General features: G+C 35.0%; 1 protein-coding gene across 1 annotated transcript; it reads right to left on the bottom strand.

Moving 5' to 3' along the window:
* Positions 1–405: 405 nt before the first annotated feature.
* Positions 406–16983, bottom strand: LOC120335463 (E3 ubiquitin-protein ligase pellino homolog 1-like). The gene is made up of 10 exons (XM_039402965.2): positions 16558–16983; positions 16098–16230; positions 15841–15939; positions 9541–9656; positions 5654–5747; positions 4835–5026; positions 3774–3872; positions 2970–3182; positions 2465–2580; positions 406–2348 (listed from the first exon to the last, which is right to left on the bottom strand). The coding sequence occupies exons 1-10, from the start codon at positions 16812–16814 to the stop codon at positions 2219–2221; spliced, it is 1449 nt and encodes a 482-aa protein (XP_039258899.1). The 5' UTR covers positions 16815–16983; the 3' UTR covers positions 406–2218.
* Positions 16984–25351: the final 8368 nt, after the last annotated feature.

The following is a 25351-nucleotide window of genomic DNA, read 5'->3' as shown; positions in this document are numbered from 1 at the left end:
ATAAAGATAGCAGGCTAAGGCTCCATAGAGCAACATTGGTCTATATACTCTTTCTTGCAAAAATTGTAAGGATTTTGTTATTCATTCGAATTTTTCATCTGCTCCACGATAGTCGGCCATAATAGTCGGCCATAATTATGTATAAATATAAGCACAACCACATAGATATTGCAACAAATAATTCATTCAATCAATTGATGACAGAAAAGCGAATCTCCATCTAATCCATTGAATAACTTCAAATAATTAGTTGTTGGCACTGACTTGAGAAATTGTGCTAATCAATTGAATGTAGAAGATGCGCTCTGTCTTTCAGATCCCTTACACCTGGCCTTGAAAACTAAATTTGTATCTTCATACCACAACCTATGTCACCCAATGTTCAATCTAATGATACAAAGTCTGTTATATTTTACACCTTTTTATTTTGTTAACCTTCCGGCTTTTAACAGTAAATGGCAATAGAAACATAAAATAGGATAATCAATCAATCTCCGTTGAAATCAAGAAACCTCACTCATTCCAACGTTCAAGAGTATGAATTCATCATAATCAACGGATACATTATTTTCATGTCAGCCTATTTCAAAAGTATTTTTTCACATAGGCCTTGTTGAGAAAACTAAATCTTATAAGCAGGCGGGAAAAACACCGGTCAATCACACAACTACATTGCATTCAAATATGTAAAACTGAAGAAAAACAGTTTTCGAAGACATGATTTCTCACTCATGTTGGTCCGGTCAAATAACTGAAAAGTCTGTAAAAATTTCGCACTGCTGAGCATGAAATATTCCAGTCAGAATTTGTTGAAGAAGAAGGCATTGGTAAAAATATTAGTTTCATATGATTAGGGTTTAATATGACTTTTGCGATCAGGCGATTTGTATCAATTGCGACAGTTGATAGAGTTTGCACATTTTAATGATTTAACAATGCCCACATTGAAGATGGAGCTAACAGAAATTTTAGTGGCTCCAGCTCCCAACTATCTACTATTTTTTCAAATTCATAATTTTCTATTATCTATCCTGTTGAGCTTTATATATATATATATATTTTAATTCATTTCCAATATTAATTCATAATTTCCAAATTAAATTTGTATATTTGAACCTTTAATGATAAGTTTTAAAATTAGGCTTGTTTTATGGTAGCTGGAGCCTTTGTGATTTTTAAATAGCTCTCTAGAAGTATCTGTTTTTAAACACAAACATTATAAACCCAAATATGAGCGTATCACTGTAGACTGTAGTACAACTCATGTATGTCCCATGCTTGGAAATAGCATGTCTGTTATAAAGTTAAAACTGCAACACTCTTGGATTGGCGATTGCTAAAGCATATTAGATCAGTCATCAAGTTATTGAAACAACCAAAAAATTAATAATAATAAAGAATTGAACAAAGCATTTGATGTCTCGTTGTTGTACACACACAGTGGTTGTTGGGAGATTTTATCAACATTAGGGATATCCAGTTATTAGTATCAATAATTACTAGTATGAATAAGAAGAGAAGTAATAAACATTTTATCAAGCGTTTTTTATAAATGCTCCCATTTTTGGCTACATACTAAGATCACCAATGCTGAGATTTTTAATAATATATGTCGGTGGTTTTCAACCTTTTTTAGTGGAGCAGTAGCCCGATGAAACACTTCAATTGATTATTTTTAATCTCATAAAATATGCCAATCAAAAAAATATGCGGAACACCTGAATGGGTCTCACAGAATACTACTGTAACATACTTATTATATTATACCCATGTATTTGAATATATTTAAACGATATACGTACATATAATAATATGGACCAGTGGTTCCCAAATCAAAATTAGAAGCAGAAGAATATTCCCACGCTGTGAGAGGAGAGCACCCGCAAGAGATCGGGGCAGAGGTACGTATAATTAAGATATTGGTATAATTGAATTGTTACAAATATACACATGCTTAACTGTGATAATGACGTATCAATTGACAGGTATCTAAAACGTATATAAAGAGTCGTAGACTCTCGGGTGAGCTTGCAAAACCCGGGTTGAAAACCACTGATATATGTAATAATAACCAGACCCCAAATAATGAACCCTGCGCTTCAATCCCAGGCGGTAAAACAAACGAAGAAAAAAAATCACACAAAATTTATAATAGTCGTAACAGTGACAAAAAAAACGGTACAAAAATAATTGAAAGATAAAAATAAGTAATATCATGCTATCCATCTAACATTGGCTGCCAAATTAATTTAACAAATCCAGGATCACCTTCAATTTGGGTTGCACAAAATGGACAAGCGGCATTAAAAGCTTGAGTTCCGTGTGGCAAAGGGGTTAATGCCCAAAACCTGTAAAAAAAAAACACAGATTAAAATTTGGCCATTAAACCATATTATATGTAATTTTTGCTGAAACTACAAAGGAGAATAGAGAACTGATAAAAAGTTTATAATTGTTTACTTACTTTGCCGTAACTTCTGAACAAACATGTCCACATGGTACAAGACAATGTGTTGGGGGTCCACGATCATTGTAAAACGCTGGTTCATTGCCCATCCATAAGGGGACATATTTGCCGATCTAAATATATTAAATGTTACCAGTTAGGAGAATTTCTTTCCTAAAGTGGAATTAAAATAATGGAGTTTATCAAAAAGCATTTTAATGCAAATGACTATAATGTCTATAAAACTACCAACATTTTTACATTTGCACTGGTTTGGAAAATGCCCACGCCAGTTACAAATAAACAATCGAGAACAAACTATAAATTAAAATTGAGTTGGGTCGCGAGAGAACGTTACAGAAATACATTTGTGTTAGTGTGCAGCTGGATTCTTTATTAATTGAATAGAAACTATAAATTGTTTGAAAATCGGTTACAAAAAAGTTTGAAATGTACATGAATATATGCAAAAAAACAATGGAGGCCAAAAACGTCTTAATAGTGCAAAAGAAAATATATTTACCGTTCTGCATAGTGGGCACATTCTTTCTTCGCCTCTTCTTCCCCAATCTATTCTTCCGTGTACATGACCACATGCCAGATAAACCCATGGTTGTTTTTCGCTAGGTCTGTTAGCATGTGAACGTCGAGGAAAGGCAAGAGTGGTCAGACCGACTGGACACTGTGGTCTTTCAAGGTTGATGTCTTCAATCAAACGATCTATATGTCGAGGTGTCTGTTAATAAAGATGACATCAGTTAATGAGCTATTTTCCTAGGAATGTTTTTCATAATTCAGACAGATCGGTTTTGTCCACGCAAGATCGAGAAGTTATTAACTAGTAAACAAGAGCGGTAGGTCTTGGTGGGAATACAAAATACATAGGTAGATGCAAATTTATCAGAGAAACTATCATTAGCAATGACGCATTTGAATTTGAAGGTTGCCGATAATGTGTTATAGAATAGGTAGAAAGGCTTTTTCTACCAACTTTGTCACACTTTCATTCATTTTTTTATATTTGAAATATTCATATTCTTTCCGCTCTGAACATGACTGCAAATACAGCCACTATTAGGTAAGGAGCCAATATAGTTCAGAAGAACAGGATTCGTTCGTTTTGGCATTGCCTACCTAATTCATTATACCATAGGTGTGTTGTTGGACTGGGATTTGAATCTGAGATTCAACCTGTGGTGCCATTATAGCTAGGCCTACTGCTTTTAATCACTAGCCTGTGCTCGATTCATACATTGAAACATTATACAAACATGATAGGGTAAGTTTGTAATCAAATGTAATAGTTAATAAATTATTTGATATTTACCGGCATACGTTGCATACTAGATGCAGATCTCCATAATAACGTAGCACCGCATAAGTCAATTAACGTTCCATCCTCTAATATATTATCTTCATCGGTAATCTGTGGCACAAGAATTGAAAACATTTAATTATGTGGCAACAAATCATACATTTTTCAAAGCAAAACTATACACGCTAGGTAAGATTTATCACCATACCATGTCTGACTGATTATTGCAGAACAAAGTGGAAGGATTAATTTGATAGACTGTCATTAATCATGTGTCATATGATGTTTATCCCATAAAAGTATATTAGTGAGTAAATATAGGGTTGCTGTGATAATTGTCAACTAAAACATTCCAGGCTATGATTTCAGAGCGTTTGTTTTAATGGACACGAATAAAAGTTATGATATATTAGTTCACAAATACCAAAGCAAGCGAATGAACTCTTTAATCTTCGAGAGACAAGTGAGTTGGTTTGATACTAAGGAAAATCTCCCATGTATACTTAAGAAAATCTTCGATTTTTTTGTTTTTTTCAGTAATGACCAACTAAACTCAGAAAATTTCAATAGGTGTGGTATTATGACGAAGAGGGTAAAAATAAATTAAATATTCTATTACACATAAGAAACATGACATTTAAAATAAAAAAACTTCCGTTTCAATTGGTTAATGTACCCTTAAGTCACAATATTGAAATTGACAATAATCAACGGTCAATATTTTGTATTTAATCCAACTTTAAATAAAAATTGCTAGCTAGTCAATGAACGATGATGAAGCCTTAACAAATTTATCACTAACTGTGATGTACATATTACATTCCATTTTATGAATGGTTGATCAAGAAATATTGGATGAGAAATTTTTTTTTTCCAAGGAATTTGTAAGATAATATTACTTATTGGCATTGCATTAACATTTGGTTTGAGTGGTCATGAGTCAGTCAGTCCATGAGCACCACTCCAAATAATATATAACAATACAGTTTTAGCTATCTTTGATTTCCAAACCACATTTTAAGAACAGAAGACACAAATATTGAAGCAATAAGTATATTTGCATTTCAACTTACAGGTAGCCCAGGATGCTGTGCCGACCTTGTTTCTCGTAATCTGTATATTCTACCACCGACAGAAACTTCTTTCCATCCTGCTGGTTCTGAAGATTGCCGCGACATTGAACTTTTCTTTGGTTTCATTAATAAAATACCGTTAGTTGTTAGACCATCCATCAACCCATCGGTCTTCCACTTTGGAGCTTTTTCCTGAAATCAATGTGAAAAATGGAACCATAAACATATATACAGTGGTCGATTGCCGAATATTTTCAGTGATGTGGTGGAAATAAATAAAAAAGTAGCTTCTTGAATAGCAATTCTCCCATGTACATCCCCAGTGGGAATAGTAGTATTCACTGCATAAAATATGTCAATGTGTAAGATGTAAACAAACTTCATAAAAATATGGCTGCAGAATATGATATACAAACTATGAGAAGTTATTTTTGCAATTCAATATAATATGCAATATTGGGTACTCCCGTAGTATGTGTACCAGGTTAGGGTTAGGCCATAATTTTAGTCTGATTTTCCTTATTTTAGTTCTATTACGAGTTCGGAACTGTCTGTTTTAGCCAAGTGAATACATTCCCTGCACATAGCACACATCAATCCCTGTACACAACTTGATGTAAAGTGGGCAAACAAAATTGGTTACCTCCATATTGGTACACATACTTCTGGAGCGCACAATATTGTGGGTTCGTACAGATAAAATTATCAGAATTGATTTACAAACTACATAGCAAGAATGAGAAAGTATCATGATATTTATAGTCCATACTCAACAATCATATAATACTTCAAGGAAACTAAGTACAAACACAAACCTACCCCTAAAATAATATTCATAGAAGTATCAAAACCAGCAGCATATATTCTCGCTGTATATGGTGGTTCTCGTTCACAAAGTATTCGACAAGAGAACCTGAAAAGAAGATGATATATTAAAAATTTAAAAAAATGGCCTATGGATTCAAATTCACACTAGCAAGCAGAAACTTAACATATAGCAAGGTTCGGCTTCTAAGTAGTTCTACTCAGATTCGAAATGAGATGCAAAATTTACAGATTTCTAAATTTAATAATCCATTGTAATGAGTTTTGCTTCAACTGCAGTACCACTTACTGCATCCAGTCATGATAATCATTCCCTTTTTTATAGTAATGGTCTTTGATCGCACCATAAAAGTAGAGTAAAAGCTCCAACGATACTCATTATTTATTTAAAAGCGCCATCTATGTCTAAGAAAACAGTTTTATACTACAGTTTGCATAATAAAATTTGCGGTATTTAATGTGCATTGAAGAGAGGGAGTCGACACCTAATTGTCTCAGTCTAGACTTAGTTTGATTACTGAAAATGACCTACAAAAACTGACAAAGTCAAAACTGTGGCTTATAATTCCTTCCATTGGTAAGGAGTATGCAGCCTATGTATTTGTTATTCTTAAAATTGAGATCCCATATGATTTTCAAAGTAAATTATTTTAGTAAATCTGTCTAAGTCCACAAAGTGTTTTGGAAGCCAATTTCTTCAAAAATAACAAAATTGTTTATTCTCATTAATGTATACATACACAAAGAGTTATAACTTAGAGATTAGTAGATAGACTCAGTATATAGCCTACTATATATATGTGGAAATTGCAGATTAGAAATATCAAATTAAACAATATCACACAGTCAGGGTGTGAGCAATATGGTTCATGTTTTAAACCACGTGCAAAAAGTGCATGTGAAGATACAAACACAAAAGGTGTCTTTCATTAATTGGTCCGGGAAAATAACCATATAGGAAAGTTATACACCGATTCAAACACCTATCAGGTAACAAGTTTGATTTTCATTTGTATACAATCATATATGGATTTATAGGACATTTGTGCATAGTTAGAATTGGGGTAGTCGCTACTGTGGTGAATATTCCCAAATGTCCTACAAATCCCCACATATTTGTATATTATTATTATTAAACAACTCCCAAGGCTACTGCAAATCAAACTCATTACTCAAAACATCGCCTTATGTCACCTCAAGGACGGAAAAGTTTGATCCAGAAAACCTGTGTTCTGAAAAGTCTGTAAACCGGTGTAATTACTAGGAACATGCCAGTAACAAAAGACAGTGTGTAAAAAGTAAAGACCCATGTATATCCATTCAATTCATTTCTCAATAAATCAGAAAGTATCCCATATATATATATGCCGGTAAATTAATCATTTGGAAATTTCATTGAAATAAGGTTTTTTCATGTGTAACTATGAGTGGGAATAAGGGCAAACAAAGGAAATACAGCCCATGAGTTGAAAGATCTCAGGATATGTTTTTAACTTTATTCACTTTTTGAGTATTTTAATAAAATAGGTTTTTCCTGTGTAACTACCGGTAAAGATAAGTCCCAACAAAAGACACACATTGCAGGAGTTGAAAGATCCAGGTCTATCTAATACATCATCCCATCTATTCTCTGTAATATATTAAATTATAAATGGCACTTCAGGAGCATACTTCATCCATCAATTATTATTCTGATAACAATTTCAAATAGCTAACATTCAGTAACTGATATTATTCATTTAAAGCTCGTGATTTAAAAATGATTTTAAGATATGAAAAAATCAAATAATAAGAATTATTTTTATTTGCAAGTGACCTAAAAGGCGCAACAAACAAAGAAAATAAGTCATTTGCCGCCAAAGTAAAAGGGTTCGTTATTTGCATTGAGAATTTATCTAAAATGTATAACAAAGAGTCTGTGGAATGCGGGATTATATTCAGACTTTAAATTTGCTATGCCTACTGAAATCTTTTGATCCGTTAGAATAAAACCATTGTTAATGTTACATTTCATAATCATACCTAATGTTTCCATATCTAAAAATCCATTTCTTATTGAAGTCAGGCTTCAAAAACACTAAAAAGCACAAAATCATATTTGAATCAAGTCAATATCTGCAAAAATTACTGAATATGAGCTATTGCTACAATTGAATTATGAACATTAGTTCAATAATAATGTGGGAGGCGTGAATATTTCACATATACATAAGTTTAAAGTAGTTGAATAAATTACTCATCATAGAAGGTTTCATAGAGTAGTATGTTAAAACACAATCAAACGAAATTTCAATTCAAGATCGCAGATTCTAGAGTAAAATAAAATATTTTTAGTCATTGTCAGATTTTATCAATACTTAAATTTATACATCCCTACAGAATGGATATGAGAACCAGAATCTAAATTGACAAAAACCAATTCACTATTCAGAATACATTTTAGAATAATATTTTCAACAGGAAATTTGGTCGTTTTAACAGAGAAATTAGTATAAATCATTGTAAACTGATATAATTTAATTTGGCAGCGCAGAATAGATTAGACATAGACTACATTGTTTTGATTAATTTTATAATTTTACAGTGCCAGGCAGTTCAATGTAGTATATTTCATGTCACATTGTTTGTTGACCATACTCTTTTGAATACAAAACGCTGACTATTTATGACAGGAAAAAGATCATCTTGTCCCTAATTATTAATCAACACCATATGATATGAATTACCAGCACTTCCTCTCTACATAATTGTTTGTTTATAAATACGTAGCAATAACAAGCAGCATTTGACCATTCAAAATAAGCAAAACCCTTTATAAACAAACTGAACAATTTAGATTAGTAAAATATGAGAAAGACATAACAGTTGATTGTAAAAAACGTTCACATTCAAATAGCTCTAGACTCATTGATGCAATCAATAAGAATGAAACCAAATTAAATGTGAAAAGCGATTAAAAATTCAACTATCATAAAAATAAACTTCCTTAGGCCAGGTATAGGGGAATAGCTAACAGGCCAAGCTATAGACCAAGCTAACAGGACATATTTGAGTGCTATGCAAATATCAAAGACATGAATTGCAAACTATTTTGTCGTGTATGATCACAGATAAAAAAAACACATAAGAGACGACATAGACAAAGAATAAATTCCCTTTTAAATGGTGCTTTGTCTCATTCAAGCACGCATACTGGGTCTCAATATGGGGCGTTGACAAGCAATCTTAAATCCCTCTTCATGTTAGCAAAGAAAGCACTTGAGCCATGCCGATTCTCACAAATATTATAAATATGATTAATAGAAGTAATTGGGCATTGCAAAACACTAAGACTAAACAAGGCTATTCGGTTTGTAGCCTAATGCTCAATGTAGAGATGTTAAATTTCAATATTAATCAAACATATTGTTTCAAATAAGCTAAATTTCATTAGTAAATTAATAGCCTACTCCTATTTTGAAGAATCTACTAAAAATTTAGATATCAAATGAATTTAAAATTAATGAAGATACTCCAGTCTCAAAATAAATGAATTTATCATTCATTCTAAAAAAAAAACTTTTTGTAGCGTAGTCTGGTTGTAAAACACAGAATATATCTTCATTTCGCTGTATAAAGTAACGATATAACCTTGATTGGAAAAAATTATAAGGAAGAATTATGCTTCAACAATTAACTGGTATACGTGAGCAATTTCACTATTCGTCCCAATAGGTAAATAATTTACTTGAAAATTGCTGATAAATGATGTTTACATCTGAACCATGTTGTCAAATCTATCAGATGATAAGATATATTACATTTACTTATCGACTATGTGTTTGTTATCGCAATTTCTTGATAAATTTGACTAAAACAAACTAAAAATTTGAAGTGGTTACCTTGATATTGTACTTTGCTGTGGTTGGTGGCTTTTTAACTGATTTGATGGGATTGACGCACCCGGTAAAATATCCATCACAACAAAATCGATGGGGTCTTCTGTTGATCGACCAATCTATAATTTACAAAAGAAGAGATAATTTCAATTTGATTATCACATCAATATAATTAAAATATGTGTTATCTTCTTGCAGAGTGTTGATTTTACTTTTCAAAACCGGATATTTGGTTTCAGAAATCAGTATTGGATTAATAATTGATTCAATGTATATTAGGTTAAGTCTAACAATTTTAAAAGTTTCAGATAGGATCGATAAGTCGCTGGTTGAAAAATAATATAATTTGGCCGAACCTGTTTAATAAGTGAATAGAGGGGAATGGAATGTTTTATGTACAAACAAAATTAGGTCTAATATCTAGTTGACTAACAAGATATGCTGGAGAAATTATAAGCAATTAGGATAATCTTTTAAATTCCATTACGCTGCCTAATATGTTAGGATTATTATACTATTAACATCTCCTTTTATATTATTTTTAGCTTTATTTCAAGCTAGATCAAACATTAAATCAATTTTTTCTTTGAACGTGGTTCTGAGGTCGCAAATGGCACCTGGTAGGCGGCGTTTATAACGATAAGAAACTGCCAACGAACTGACGATTTGTGAATGAATAGAAATTTGATAGCGATTGCGTTTCAACCCCTAACTGTAAGCAAGCAAGTTAGTCACATTAACACACCCACACAATAGAAGATAACCGAATGCGTTACGTTCGCACGGTTGTGTCTTCGGCCAAAGTTTTGTAAACTAAGTGAATCTATGATATGATGGTTGGGTAGAATTGCACAGATAACGTCAGTGTGCACATTCATTAGGCAAAAATATAAAATATGGTGATGTTTTGTATTCAAAATAATAAATGCAAGCAAGCTTGGAACGTCGCTCAGAGTCAGCATTACGTCATTACCATATTTCATACGTGTGGGCTTATTTTCATACCAAAGTAAAAAGTCATAGCAATTTTATTTTCGAAACATAACAAAGATACGAACATGAAGAATTCTGAGAGGGGCTGTAGAAAAGAAAAAATAGAATGCCACGTTTGGCTACGTAATTGCGGCCTGAGCACATTTCAACTCGAGAGGAACGCGCTATTTACTACAGAACAGACGAATATCGTACAAAAACAAACGTATCAGCCAGCCGGCAGGCGAAAAAGGCTTTATCGGACAAGCTCAGACCTGCCACCCTCTCATTTGCCGCGCTTCGCCAACAGCCAGACGCTGTCAGACGATAACCCGGCGAGTGTCGAGTTTCAGCAAGATACGATAGGTTTAAGCGTGGGCAATTGATAAAACAATCACGCAAGATATTTTATAAATCTATCTCGCCTGGCGTGTTTAAATTTGTGTACTATGAACGTCGAATCATGCAAAATCGGATATGATCGACGCATGGCCAACATATACAATACATTTCAACAAACAATTTATCATCTGCCGAGTAAGAGCAAATGCAGATTCGCGCGTTGAAAGTGTGCTCTCAAAAAAACTCGCGTTGCATTTGAGCAGAAACTACCCTCTCAATATGTGTGATTTTTGCACCTATAGTAGTACTCTACGGTTGGACAGGACCGACTTTTATCTATTACAACATAACATCACAATTTTTAACAGCGCTATTTTAAATATCCATAAAAATACGAAAACTAACCTGTGTCGCGAAACCATTATTTTATAATTTGGGAATACACATTGCAATATGTTGATTGCAGTTTCGATATTAATCAACGAGAGTACAAAATCGCAAGATGGCATTTTAATGTCTTCCTGCTCAGGAGAATATTTGGAAGCCATATAGAACGTTAGTTTGATATAAATCTAATATGAGAAGAATAGTGGGATATAACTAAAGACATATTAATGGCCCGTCGTTTTAACTTTATGATTAATCTTCGCAGCCACATACGCTGTATTTAATACTAGCACTTTCACGATAGCGAATGGAACTCAGCAAAGTAATCTTCCATTCATCGTCAAAGTGCGAAAAATGATACGAGGGCGTAACAAATCTTACTTTGACAGCCATATTACGTAATTTTTAAAAAAGATATTGCGCTACTGTGTGAAAAATTGGTTTTTACTTCTCGCAAACACTATATGAGAGTAATTTAAAGTAGTGTAAACAAATGTACACAACTGACCAACACGAAACCTAACGAAAGTAAATAAAAATAAACAATCATTCAACAAATTCAACAAATGTACCAAACACGGCCCATTGAGTTAAGTGGAAATAGGTACGAAATGACTGGTAAAATATTAGACTAGAGGTGTCCATCCCGTAATAATTTGTTTTTCTTTGAAATTGTAATGTAACATTTGTAGAAAAATAAATAGTTTTATTTATTCTACTTGTTAAAAACATACTTTTAATACCACTGATTTATATAAACCATGCTATTTGGCGCCCACGAGTAAGATTCTAATATCAGAAAACAGTCAGAAAAGCCCATCTAATATTTTCAAATACATCAGGCCCAATCAGCTCTTACGGTGAAGTAAATTTAAATTAAAGCATTTTATATTTAGAATATTTGCATGAATCAACCGTGGACCATGTAAAATCCGCCGCAGAATTGTATCGTGCCAAAAACAATACTTGGAAATCAATATAGCGTTGGATTGATTTACAGAACCGAAACGAATAATAAGGACATGCGCTTCCCCGTGAAATTGATTACAATGGAATCCCAAATTTGTATCCGCCGGCCACTCTAATCAATGTAATATAATGCAACGAACGGTCCGATATTTGCCTCGCGAAAATTTTTTAAACGTGAAAGGGGGAGGGGGTCTACCGAGAAGTCGGTCACGGAAGTCTTCCCTCAAAAGACGCCGGACATTTGACAACAAGACATGGTATTTTTGCGTATATGCAAAACAGCGTCTTTCGAGTAAGTAGAAACCGAAATCGTTTTACCACAATGGCACGAGGAAGAAATAGATATTGGATGCAGAAGAAAACAAAAATAACCCTGACTAGAGAATTTTATGTCGATAATATTTACTGACGAACAAAGATAACAGTGTTGGTAAGTCAACATGTTCAAGAAATAAAAAATATTATTATAAACACAATGTGTTCTTCCATATTCGGCAACAAATATTGGATAAAGTAATGTTTTTTTTATCGATATCAAAATGTTGTCGTTCAACAATTTAATACCCGTTTTTTAGGAGGTTACAAAGTAAAGTTCGGGGTACATGGACGACGTTTCTGATTGGGAAAAGTATTCAAAAACAACTTAATTAGAAAGAAATCTTTCAGTAAATATTCATGTCGGGGAAGATAAAATCAGTTATAAGCAAGCATCGTTGATTTCAAAAGTGATCAGTATCACGACCAGCGATCGGATACACAATACTGAAGGAAAGAGAACAGACGACTAACCGGATGCGAAGGCGACAATCACAATTAGACAGAACGGAAGCAACCACACACCTTCGCTTGCTCTAAAGAGAAATGCCAATAAATATATCAGTATACCACACGCGAAATTGTATAAAAAAAAGCGTAACCACGATTAAAACGATCACAAAACTCGCCTACATGCTCGATATTTTTACAATGTGCGACAACTACCGCAAGCCAAGATCGAAAAAATCCATATGCTATATTATACGCATGAACCACTTTAAAAAATAAAATTGATTTTTGAAGATTGTGGCACGTTATACCTCGCAAAGAACTAACTTTAACTATTTTAACAACGAATAGCAGACGGCAATGCATAATCGAAATGGAAACATACAATGGCATCGAAAATCAATATTTCATGTAAAGTGAGAGCAGCAAACATATGCAAATACTGAAAGAACTTTGAGACAGCTAGATGGTCTCGTTAAGTTACAGCACCGTAACCTTATTTTTCAATTTTCACATAATTTAATTTTCCCACGGCACATTTAAGGACAATATTCCGCAATTGCCGGAAACCCGAATGAAATTACATAATAACGACCAAACGCTAATATCGTTGGAAAGAAATTTCTAATAGCATGTGGTTAATAGCTGCAACATGAACGAGTCCTTTTTATCCTTGTTTAAGCATAATCTGAATCTAGAATATGAAAGCATTTATTCAACATGATATGTTTTATAATTTATCATTTTTTATTTTCATATAGTCAGATTATTTGATGGAAATGTGAAATTAAGGGACAATAACATTAGAAAGTCAATTTGGTAAAAAAATATGGTATTCGAAATTGTTCATTATTTTCCTCAGATTATTTGATGGAAATGTGAAATTAAGGGACAATAACATTAAAAAAGCTAATTTGGTAAAAAATACGGTATTCGAATTTGTTTATTATTTCCTGAAAATTTCAACAATGAGTCATAGGAATTCAATGCAAAGCCAACTTGAAAGTGCACCGGGTCTGGAAAACGCCCCAGGGCCTAATTTTGAATGGAGGCCAAAGTACAGTCGGTCGCATCCTTTCCGATTCTGTCTGAGGTTGCATACATAAACCATATCAAATCTCGAATGACGTAATCGCATACGTAGACGGATATTTTCGTAAACGCAAATAGGGAAATACCCACTTGACCGTATGCCATTTTCCTTTTAAATCGGACGACATGTGCCTTATCAAATATTCATCCACATAAGAAAATAAGGCATAAAATTTTTTAATGTCAAAAAATATGATTATATTTACAACATAAAATTCATCAATATATTTGTGGTACAGTCAATGGAATGCAAAACGCATATCATCTCGATTAATAAAATTAAATATCATGTCAACTATTCACAAAGGGTAAACATGTCAATAGAAACCATACTAGATAGTGATACATTTGCGTAGAAAAAAATTGATGTAGCCTACACACACAGGCACAGGTACATAGTAACACACTAAACATCTACCCATAAGACTTAATCAAACAGAATCAGACCACACAATGTTGAATTCTCAAACTCAAATAGACAAGACCAGACATGTTTGGTCAAATTTTTGTCGTAAACTAATCATACAATATAATGGGCCATATAAAAATGTATGTTATTCATACTCGCTCCCTTGGACAAATTCTTGCCACAGACATCTTCTGCAAGCCATGACATGCAAAGCAAATACATGTATTGACTATCCAAGAGTGTGGCATGTCATGACTTGCAAACTATATCTACCACAAAAGATAGCAACAGTGTTCTGTTGCTAGATTGACGCCTGTGTGGATTATTGTCAATAATCTTCTACTGTCGTTTTATTCTCAGAACTGTTTGTTATATTGCTGTGCAGGGTACAAAATGTCACAGATAATGATAAATACCATTCCCTGGGACAGCAATATTCTATTTAAGAACCAAAGAATAAACAACTTCACCCAACACAGACATACTGAGGGATTCAAAATGAAATTAAACTCCACAGCATTCGTCCATCTGTCGAAATGTGAAAAATATAGAAATTACATCATTGGTACTAATAACTTATATTTAAGATGTCATAATATACTTCTTTGTCTGTGTTCATGGTAGTGTGGTTCTTGCATTAATATTACTAGGCCACATATTTCCTCATGAGTTGTCTGACCCAGACATATTTAGTCATTCAAGTGGTAAAAGAAAACAAAAGTGCATCGCAATGCTATGAATAATTCATATTCTGTGAAGGTTGAGTTAGATCAGACAAAAAACTGCACAAAACACCATGTTTGGCTAGAGTCATGTAACTGGAACTGTACTTTTCCAATATCCGTCATGACTTGCTGAAAGCAGAACAATGTTTTTCAACTGGGATTGATTTCAACATATGTGATTTTGAGAATTTTAAGAAAACTGAACTACGATATACAACAACACTGACTACCACATGTGAGCCAAGAGTCCAGCTGCACACTTACCACATAGAACCGATATCAAACGTATTTCCTGACATAAATGGCTTAAGCTCTTAGTTCATAGATAACATTCTCAATTGGACTTTGTTTTTATTTTTTTTTCCTTATTCTCCAGCATTTAAAAAGCAGTTGGGAGATGAATCGATGTAATTTTTGAACAGACAAAATTTTACAACAAGATAGAAGGCTAAGATAAGTCATATCTGATAGGTTTTTTACAAAAATGAATCTCAATTTATATTTCAAAAAACAGTCGAAATAGAATATTGTTCAGATATCGATATCACACATTTTCAATCATGATAAAGTCACCAAGTTTCTTCTTTCAAGGTTCCTAAAAATCATCTACACCTACCAATCAATAATGAATAAGACACTCACTTGAAACATGTCTGTCGTTGAACTGGATTCGTATGTGACGACAATGACATTGCGAGGTAGAGTATAGGAAACACTATGATGTTCTTTACTCATGAATGCCTAAACAACAAAGTTTAATTATCAAAAATAGGAGAGTAAATAGCAAAATAATAGTTTATCCTCAATGGCTTAATGTTAGTCGAAGAATTTGATTGAAATCTTAGTCTTATTGAAGTTGAATATATCGTAATACTTAAAATCCCTATGAAAAGACTTACGTCTGAGTGTGTCGGCTTTTCAAAAACTTGTTGCTTGTTTGATGGCTTGACTCCATTGGGTTTGAGTCGTTTTTGTAATGTAAAACTACTTTTTCGACGGCCTCTATCCCCGCCAGGCAAGCACCCATTAGTACTGAAAATAAATATGACAAAATAACATTTTTCCAATCATTCCAGTCAAGATTTTCGCAGAAATTCACATCGACAACTTCAAAAAAATAATATTGAAAGAATGTTGGATTGAAAATGAGTTATTAAAATGAAAGCGTCGATTAAAGTTTTGGAAACTTTTGATAGATTTTAATTGTCTATATAAAAAATTGCAGTAAAATAGATACTTCCATTTGAAGCAATTCCACTATATATGAATTTCATAATTTAAATGAGAAAACTAAGCGAATGATATCATTCATTCATCATTCACAGATTCAAGATCAAGTTGAAAAGAAAAAACACTCACCCTAAAACAATTAATTCTCCATAAACAATAGGGTCATCTTTATGAGTAGATGATGCAGATTTAAATATTTCTTCATGCTTCGATGTTGATGCAAAGTCCATGTCAGAAAAATCATTTGCTTTTATATCTTTAGGTAAACCATTAGAATCAAAAAATGTGTCACAACTTTCTTGAGTTTTTTGATGATGAAATGTAGAGCTGTGCTCTACATCCATTGGCATAGAAGTCTCTTCCATTTGTATATTAATATCCTTCATTCAGTATTGATTATTGATATGAATTTAAAGCTTTATTAGTTCGTTGACTTGTTCATTACCAGAATGATGTGCATATAACTATATTTTTATTCTGCTTTCTTCTACGATTAGATTGACAACTACCGGTACTTTTGAGGTATTAGACTAATACTAAAGAGAGAGAATTTATTTTTGTCATCAAACCAGAAAACATGACGATACAATAACAAATAAATAATAAAACAATACATAGGCCTAATGCAGTTTTCGGTATATGACTGCAGACTGGGTAATAACAATACGACCATATACAGTCATCTGAGTAAAAAGCATGAATATGTAACAAAGTGCATCCATATCTGTATATGCTTGTAATACCATGAACAGTTACCGTACACAGTCAGACAGTAATACCGATCTGCCGGTACCAGTACCGGTATTGCAGTATTGTATTTAACCGTACCATCGTACCGGTACGGTATCTGAACAAAAACATCATGCATTGTATCACCATTCATCCATGTCTCCTTAACTGACAGATTCAGAGATTGCTGGAATGAAATGATATATAGACAGATTGAGAATGCCAATACAGTAACTCTCGTACCGAAAAAGTTGGGAACTTACGGACTTGACTGGCTGATTAATGAACTAGACTACTTCCAGACTTCAGTACTTCCATGCTTTTACAATATTTTTTTGACAAAGCTTTATTTTCAAGTGTTTATTTTTATTACCTGTAGATTTTAATCTTGTTTATCAAATCTAACTTATAGCCTATTTTATATAACTTACGGTAACTTAACTGAACTGTATAACTGTGTAACAAGGAGGAACAGAATTACATAAGTTAGGTAGGCCTACCTAACTGAGTTTCTTTTAGCAGCTCCCTGGCAAAACTCAGAAACGGTTCCGTAACGGTACGGTTACTCAGTACAGCAGTAACTTCTGAACTGCTGCATGTTACAACAGTACAAGGAAATACGGTACTGATACCGTACTCCTGTACTCTAAACACCCTTCTAAGTTCCAACACTGACAAGAGTACAAGACCACACAACTGCATGAACTGTGTGTACACTACGACTACATCCGCTATATACAGATAGCGGTGGATCAGCGGTGTGGCGCAGCGCTAAGCGTCAGGAATACGCTCGCCACCTCGTCTGATTCGGTATATATGGGCTTTGGTCTGATTATCCTGCGTGGGTTCGCAGGTTCGAATTCCATGTAGGATGGTTATGTGCGAGAGTATTGCTGGGCTCCTCGCCGCCGTAGGGTGGTTCACGTAACTGCTGGTTGGTTACGGTTTCCTCCACCATCAATTCCATGCTTCCGAAAACAAATAACTGGCTAACTAATCCCATATCCCTCATGAACTGGTAACCGGACGAGAGGAATGATTAAGCCGTCCTATCGCCTTTCCTTTCGCCGGGATAAATATGTAAATCATATTTATCTAGTATAGGCCGCGAACAAAGGGCATTTATCTCTTAGTTTCGTAGCGCACATAAGGTAACTACCTGACTTCCAAAAGACCTACCCACTTCCAAAAGTATTATTAGTTCAGTTATTCTATGGATGTGGTTAAAGGGTATAAGTAAGATATTAAACACTTGTATATCCTTACCATAAATAGCAATTTTAGTTGAGCACTAGCTCATAAGACGTTGTTAAATAGGTAGGCCTACGGTGCGGTAACTCCAAGGAAGGCTAGACCTAGTATAATATGTCACAAACAACGATATTTTCTGGCTTGCATGAAATGTTTATGATTAATTTAATGACTCTTCTTGACTATTCAGCAGACTTATACTACTATATAGGCCACATCATATTTGGAAATAGAAATTATTGGATGTTTCTTTAATGCACGGTTGTGTGAAAGAGAAGAAAATAATCAATTTTACTAATGTCGGTTGGTCTAAATCTAAATTCATAGAGTCGACAAGAACCTGAGAAGCAATGATGAGTAATGCCGGGGTGGAAAGAAAGTAGCATTGGAAACGATTGAGAGGTGAGAAATCAAGTTGTAGACAGACAGTTGATGTTTTGAAATATAGTCTATAGTTCATACTCATCAGTGGCGGCGCGTGGTCATTTTGACAACCGGGGCAAGCTACTGCGGGACCAAGTCACCCCCATCTACGGGGACAGGATGAGCGCTGTAAGTTCTCCCATCATTTTATGAGTATAAAAACCATTCCATCAGTAACAACCAATCGGAAAAAGCGACAATTTTTAACGATAAGAAAGTGTCTTTAAAACCGGTCCAAGTCAAGGGATTAATAAATATAGACATAGTTTATTTTGAAACCTCTTTCAAAAGGAAAGGCAATATTTACCCAGATAAATACAATGACATATTAACAGAAACTTCGGGAAAGCAGACAAAACCTAAAATAAGGTTTAAAACGTTACTATGAAGAAAGGAAAGGTAATGCAAAGATAAGGACATGCGTCGCTCACTCATAGATATATATGCTGCTAGACTTCTACTGCTTGAACATATATGCAACACGCCACAACACACATATATGCAACATTTTGCTTTCTTGGAAGCAAAATGCTCAATAACGCGCTGATTAAAGTCATGCATCCCAGAAATAACGTCTCTGTGAATGGATAAAACAGCCAAGGAATTTAATCTAGCTTGCTTCATTGTGTTTCTGAGATACGTTTTAATACGCTTCAGCGTGCTGAATGTTCGCTCTGCGTCGGCGGAAGAAATAGGCGTCGTCAAAATGATGTCCAGAAATTTTGCAGACGCCGCAAAGGTAGTTACTAGAGTGTTATCTATGAGGAACCCATAGAGCGCGCAAGTTGATGTGATGTTCAAAAAAGTTTGATTGGTGTATATACATCGCAATTCATTTTCCAATTTACCCACGTTTATCATGGGGTAAAATTTGGAGACAGTAGCCAACAAATGGATGGGAAATTGACGTGCAAATTTTGAAAATTTTTGGGGTTCATCAAAGAGAACGCGGCAAGGTGTTCAGTGCGCAGACGATCGCCTATTTGATTCACCAGAATGTCACAGCATTCCTTTGCAGACAAAATCAAACGCTGCGTTGTTTGCCCGCGGCGTAAAGAAGCACTCCATGTGTCGTCGTATTTTATTGTTTCCCGGATACGAGATACAGCATCGCAGAAGTCTGAAATACACGACTGCACAGACGCTCCATCCATTAGCCTTGACTGCAATGCGCCGTATAATACATCCACGTGATAGAATATTGTGGAGAAAAAAGCGAGAAAAAATGAAAACTCACCATCGCAGACGCTTTAGACCTGCCGCCTCCCTCCCAGAGCGTTCGTCCCAAACCGGAGAGCATGCCATTGAAACACTCAATGAGCTCAGACCTAATTTCGGACACGCCCTGCACCACGCGTGATTGGAAGTTCCAACGTGTTGATGCACAAGCTGGGAGACGGCGGCTACATATCTGGCGAAGGAGGTCAGAGCGCTTCGGCGAAACGGAAAAAATGAAGAAAACCCCGAAACATTTGCAAAAAATATACGGACGAGAGGGGTATCAAGACACATATTTTTAATGACGAGGTTAACTCTTTGAACTCTGAATCCCCAGAACGATGCTACTCTCTCACCCTGACCTCCCACGGCGTCGCATCGATTTGACGCGTTAAAAAATTGTAATATCCCTAATTTTAAATCAAAATAACTTCTAAACCATTAGATATCAGATGGTCTGTAATATTTCATATAAAAGCTTATCTAGTCTTTTATTTTTAACTGGCATTATTTTTCACGAGATGTTTTGATGAGATGTGTAAGCCTTTTTGTAGCCCCATCTACTATTTTTTTGTATTTTGGTAATATTTAATACATTTCTTAGAAATGTATCATCAATATAAGTACAATTTTGAAAAGTATACAAAATTACCTTTCGGAGAATATACGTATGACTTTCTTAACATACGCATAACTCATTTTATTGCAGAATTTGTACTATCGATTCAAATGGTTTGCGAACAAAATTTAAGGACGCAAAGGGCGACGACGACATTGTCGTGATAACGTTCATGCGACGTATCGTGCGTAACTCTTTGCGTGAGGTATATTGCGCAATTGCACATCTGGTCGTTCACAGCTTGAGTGCAGATTGTGGCTTCATTGCATTAGTATCATATCCTCGGCCGCAGATAAAACCCTTTCAGACGAATTTTGATCGAACATAGTAAAATTGCTAGAATATAAAGGCCATTTTATATACGTTTACTATTTGGATATGGGACGAAAATGAATGGCCAAAACGAAATATATATTTGATCCTCATGAATTTATGAGGTTCCGCCGGAAACATCAAGGCTAATTATTCACCGTTGGATATCATGAAGATTGAATAGAAAAAAACTGATAACGGGTACACGGAAGACATGGTGGCACCAGTAGCTCACCTGGTCAGTGTTTTACATTTTGCAGCCTCATTAGATTTTCGAAATTACTGCATATACGCTACACTCCTGATATCGCTATATTTACAATGGATTTTAAACGAAAGCTTTGTCTAGATGAAATATTGGATAGTATTCATCTATCGGAAGAAGAAAATATGGCACAATAAAACTCAGCAATGGCGCTAAACAATGCATCCATCGATATGTTCCATCATTCTGTTTTTAAAAATCCTTATTTTGGCTATTCGTATTTTTCATATCTTTATGCAATTAAAACGGCAATAACACTGCGTATTGTGTGTTTTAGTCGAACCGATGTAATGCGTAAATTTCCCCGTGTATCGTTTACAAGTCGTAAGTCGCTTCACGAGTACGAACTTGAGTAAATGACGTTACGAGCATGCGAGGAAAAGTGTTTCTCGTATGAAACGTAAACGTGCTACGTGCCAACGTAATTGCTTAACGTCGCTGCGTAACGGCGTAAATGTGTTAGGTCGTTATTTACGTCACCTTGACGTCGCCTCGATCTCGCGACAAACAAAATCACGAATAAAAATGCTTCTAAAATTTGAATGGTGCAACATAAGTTCAATCTAATGGTATCACTGGAAAGCTATCTTCAAATTCTACAAATTTTGTCGATAATGTACTAGGTTTAATCGAAAACAAATTTAAGTTTTGTCAATTAAATTTGAGCAATTTTCAGAAGTTTTTTATGCTTTTTAATTTTGCCAATTTTCATAAGATGATCACAATATTTTATCTCAATTTTGAAATTATACTTAGTCCTGTAGATTATCTTTCACACGATGTAAAACTTGTCTAAATATAATAAATGGTTCGCGAGATATGAGGTTTCAAAGTTGCATACCTCTTACGGCATGCGAAAGCCGCTAAACCGGCTTTCAGCGTCAGAAGACTTTCTCGGGAAAGCCGGTTTAGCGGCTTTCAGGGTTCAAAGAGTTAAATTGGTGTGCATAACAATGTAAAAAATGCGCATGAGGAAAATCTTCTTTTATATAAACTTGAACACCATGTTTCGACCCACTCATGACTGCCGCGCCGTCATAAGTATGAGCTATCAATTTTGACTTCACGTTGTAAGGCTGTAACACTTCTTTCAGTACAGCCGATATCCCGCAAGCCGTGCGATCAACGATTGGTACAAAGCTGTGAAATCTCTCGGTAGGTTTACCATCTTTCACAAACCGAAAAATCACAGCACGTGATGTCAGTTGTCTCGTCAGACTGAATCGAAAGGAACTGGCAATTCTCAATTTCCAGAGCCAAATGTTGTAAATAAATTTTATACATTAAGTCAAGCAAATCATTTTTGATATCCTTAGATGTCCCTTTCGAAACAGTTGCGGCATCAAGATGATCTCTCAATACTGTATCTAGGGATGCGGTGTATTCCACCATATCCAAAAATACCCCTCTATTAGAAGAGCCAGCCCGTTCATCGTGCCCACGGAGGGACAGCTCGTGACAACCAATGAACTTCAAAACATCTATCAATCGACCGAGAACATGGCGGTTTTTCTCGACGTTTTGGTTGTGCCGACGAATAGAAACCGCGCGTCCTTCATCCAACTGTGCTGCAATATTAACATTTCCGAATGTTCGGTATTTTACTGCATTGCCCAGATGCTCCATAGAATATTGATGATCCCTGGCACGCTCGGAAAGATGTTTAAGATCTCTAAAACCAAATTTACACCAACGTGAGTCACGGGCGGTAGCAAAAAGTAGGCAATAAAAACAAAAAAGTGCATTTTTGTCCTCGCTGTAACACAACCATTCGTGTTTTTTATACCAAGTTTCTGCGCAGAATGTACGCCGACGCTTTCCTCCGTCATGGGATTGTTCCAGTGAACAATTTTTTGGTTGATAAGGCCCAAGACGTTGTACCTCTAATTTTTGTTCCAGCGGCAGCTGCGAAAACGGAGTGCGAAGTAGTGCATCAACCTTATTCATTATGAGGTCTAAGGCTAAGAAGTGCGAAGCCGGAAAGAAGTGAGGAGCTCAAAAGGAATGTGGAAAATCGAAAGCAAATGGACTAAAGGTCTCTAACTGATTAAAATAGCGAAACAAGCGACAAAAACGAAGGCGAGGAAACTATAAACTCTTCAGGCAACCAACGAACGAGAAGGAATGCGTGAATATGTCAACACCTTGTTGTAAGAAACGTCGTCATTGTGTCGTCATAATTTTGGGGCTAGCCCCGATAATTTAGTAAAAGAAACAGAAAACAAACGAGACAAACGCGGCGAGTGGAAGACAAAAGAGAGGATACGATATACAATGAGCAACCGGGGCAAAATCGGCGTCGCCCCGTCGACGTTCGGCGAAGGCTTTGCGAGCGAAAAATGAACCATGTAGGGAGAATATGGCTAGTGTAGACAGTCTGTGCAACCGATATTGAGGTATTTTTCGAATATTTTTTATTATATCGAAAAAACAACCGGGGCATTGCCCCGGTTGGCCCTATTGACGCGCCGCTACTGATACTCATACTGTCATAGGGCATTTCAGACTGTGATATATCAAAATTTAGTGTAGATATAGTCTAGTAATGGTATGCAAACACTGCTGGACTGTAGTAGGCTACATGCAATGAGCATATATACGCTCATTGAGTACATCAGATAAAATGCATTATGTATTCAAGGTATTAGTTAGTATTTAGTGGTATTTTTACACTCATGCTGTTCCAAATATGATTTTCTTCCTCATTTTAGATACTGTACTACAAAAAAAACGGCAATGTTCCACCAATCCGACCTAACGACTTTTCTGCAATTGAAACTGCCCATCAAACTCAGGTTGGAGACTTCATTGAGGTTTTCAATTCACTTTTTTCTCAACTATGAAGATCTTTTGAGGTTAGCGAGGCATTAATAAATAAAGCTGAGGAATTTGTTTGTTCACTGTATGAAGAAGATATGAAGAATGTAAATGATACCAGGGCACGTATATTTAACCCTGGCAAACATAAGGATAATACTTAGGCTTACCATACGTCCCGCTTTAGGCGGGACAGTCCCGCTTTTCAGCGTTTTGTCCCGCCGTCCCGATAAGTCAGCCAAAAGTCCCGCTTTTCCAGCTTAATACACAAACATGTTCTCGTTACTGTTGTTTCTGTGTAGCGCAGCGCTAGCCTATTTACTGAAGGTGAATGCGTTCTTTTCCCGTCGATTCCCATTGATGGCAGACGTATCGCATGTAAAACCAATACTAATAAATTCGAATTATTTGTACTGGTATCGTTAACGTCAATTCCTTCCTATTTTTCGAACTGAACCCGATATTTTGACAGAGAATATGCGCATGAAATTTCGATAACAATATAGTCAATGAAGACAGCCGAGACAGCTTTAAATGTAGGAATGTAGGCCAATGTAGTGAAATCGGAAAATGTGAAGTTATAAAATCACAGTTAAGGGGTCGTTGTCTTTCGAGGCGTCCCGATTTGAAGTCACAAAAATATGGTAACCCTAATTATACTCTTTCACCCAACAATGATTCATTGAAGAAGCATGTGGCCCTCAAATCAGTTCTTGAGTTGACAAACTGCAAGTGTAAGAAAAATAGTCAAAATAATTTATGCAAGTGTGCCAAAATCAACTTGAATTGCACAGATTTTTGTTTTTGTATTGACTGCAAAAATCACAGTACACTTATAGAAGAAAAGTCGATTTTCGAGATAGTGGATTTCGAAAACAATTCAGAAGAAAGTGGATTAGATATTGCAGTTGATTTAATAAGTATCATTTATTTTTTTTTTCCCGGACATTTGATTGCCTTTGTTCAAATACATAACCACACAAACTAAAAAAATATTAATTTATAGAAATAGTAATATTTCTGTTCACTATGTTATGTACATATTGTACATTCATTTAATTTTCTTGACTTTTCCGGTAAATTTCTAAGTGAAAAATAACTGATTAATTTGTGTTTTCGTGCTCACGATGTTAATTTGTGACTTCATTGCTTAAAAAGAAATACGTTTGATAGCTTCTATAAAATGGATGTAGCTTTTTATGCTCTACTTGTTGTAAACTGCTCGTGGTTACTACATAAAATTTATTCGCTAATGTAAATCAGCGTTGTTGGTGTCGCTGCTTTCGAAG

The sequence above is a fragment of the Styela clava genome, chromosome 2 (genome assembly GCF_964204865.1).
Source record: "Styela clava chromosome 2, kaStyClav1.hap1.2, whole genome shotgun sequence".
Lineage (NCBI taxonomy): Eukaryota > Metazoa > Chordata > Ascidiacea > Stolidobranchia > Styelidae > Styela > Styela clava.
The sequence above is the reverse complement of the archived record's forward strand: the minus strand, read 5'-3'. Positions and strand labels throughout refer to the sequence as shown.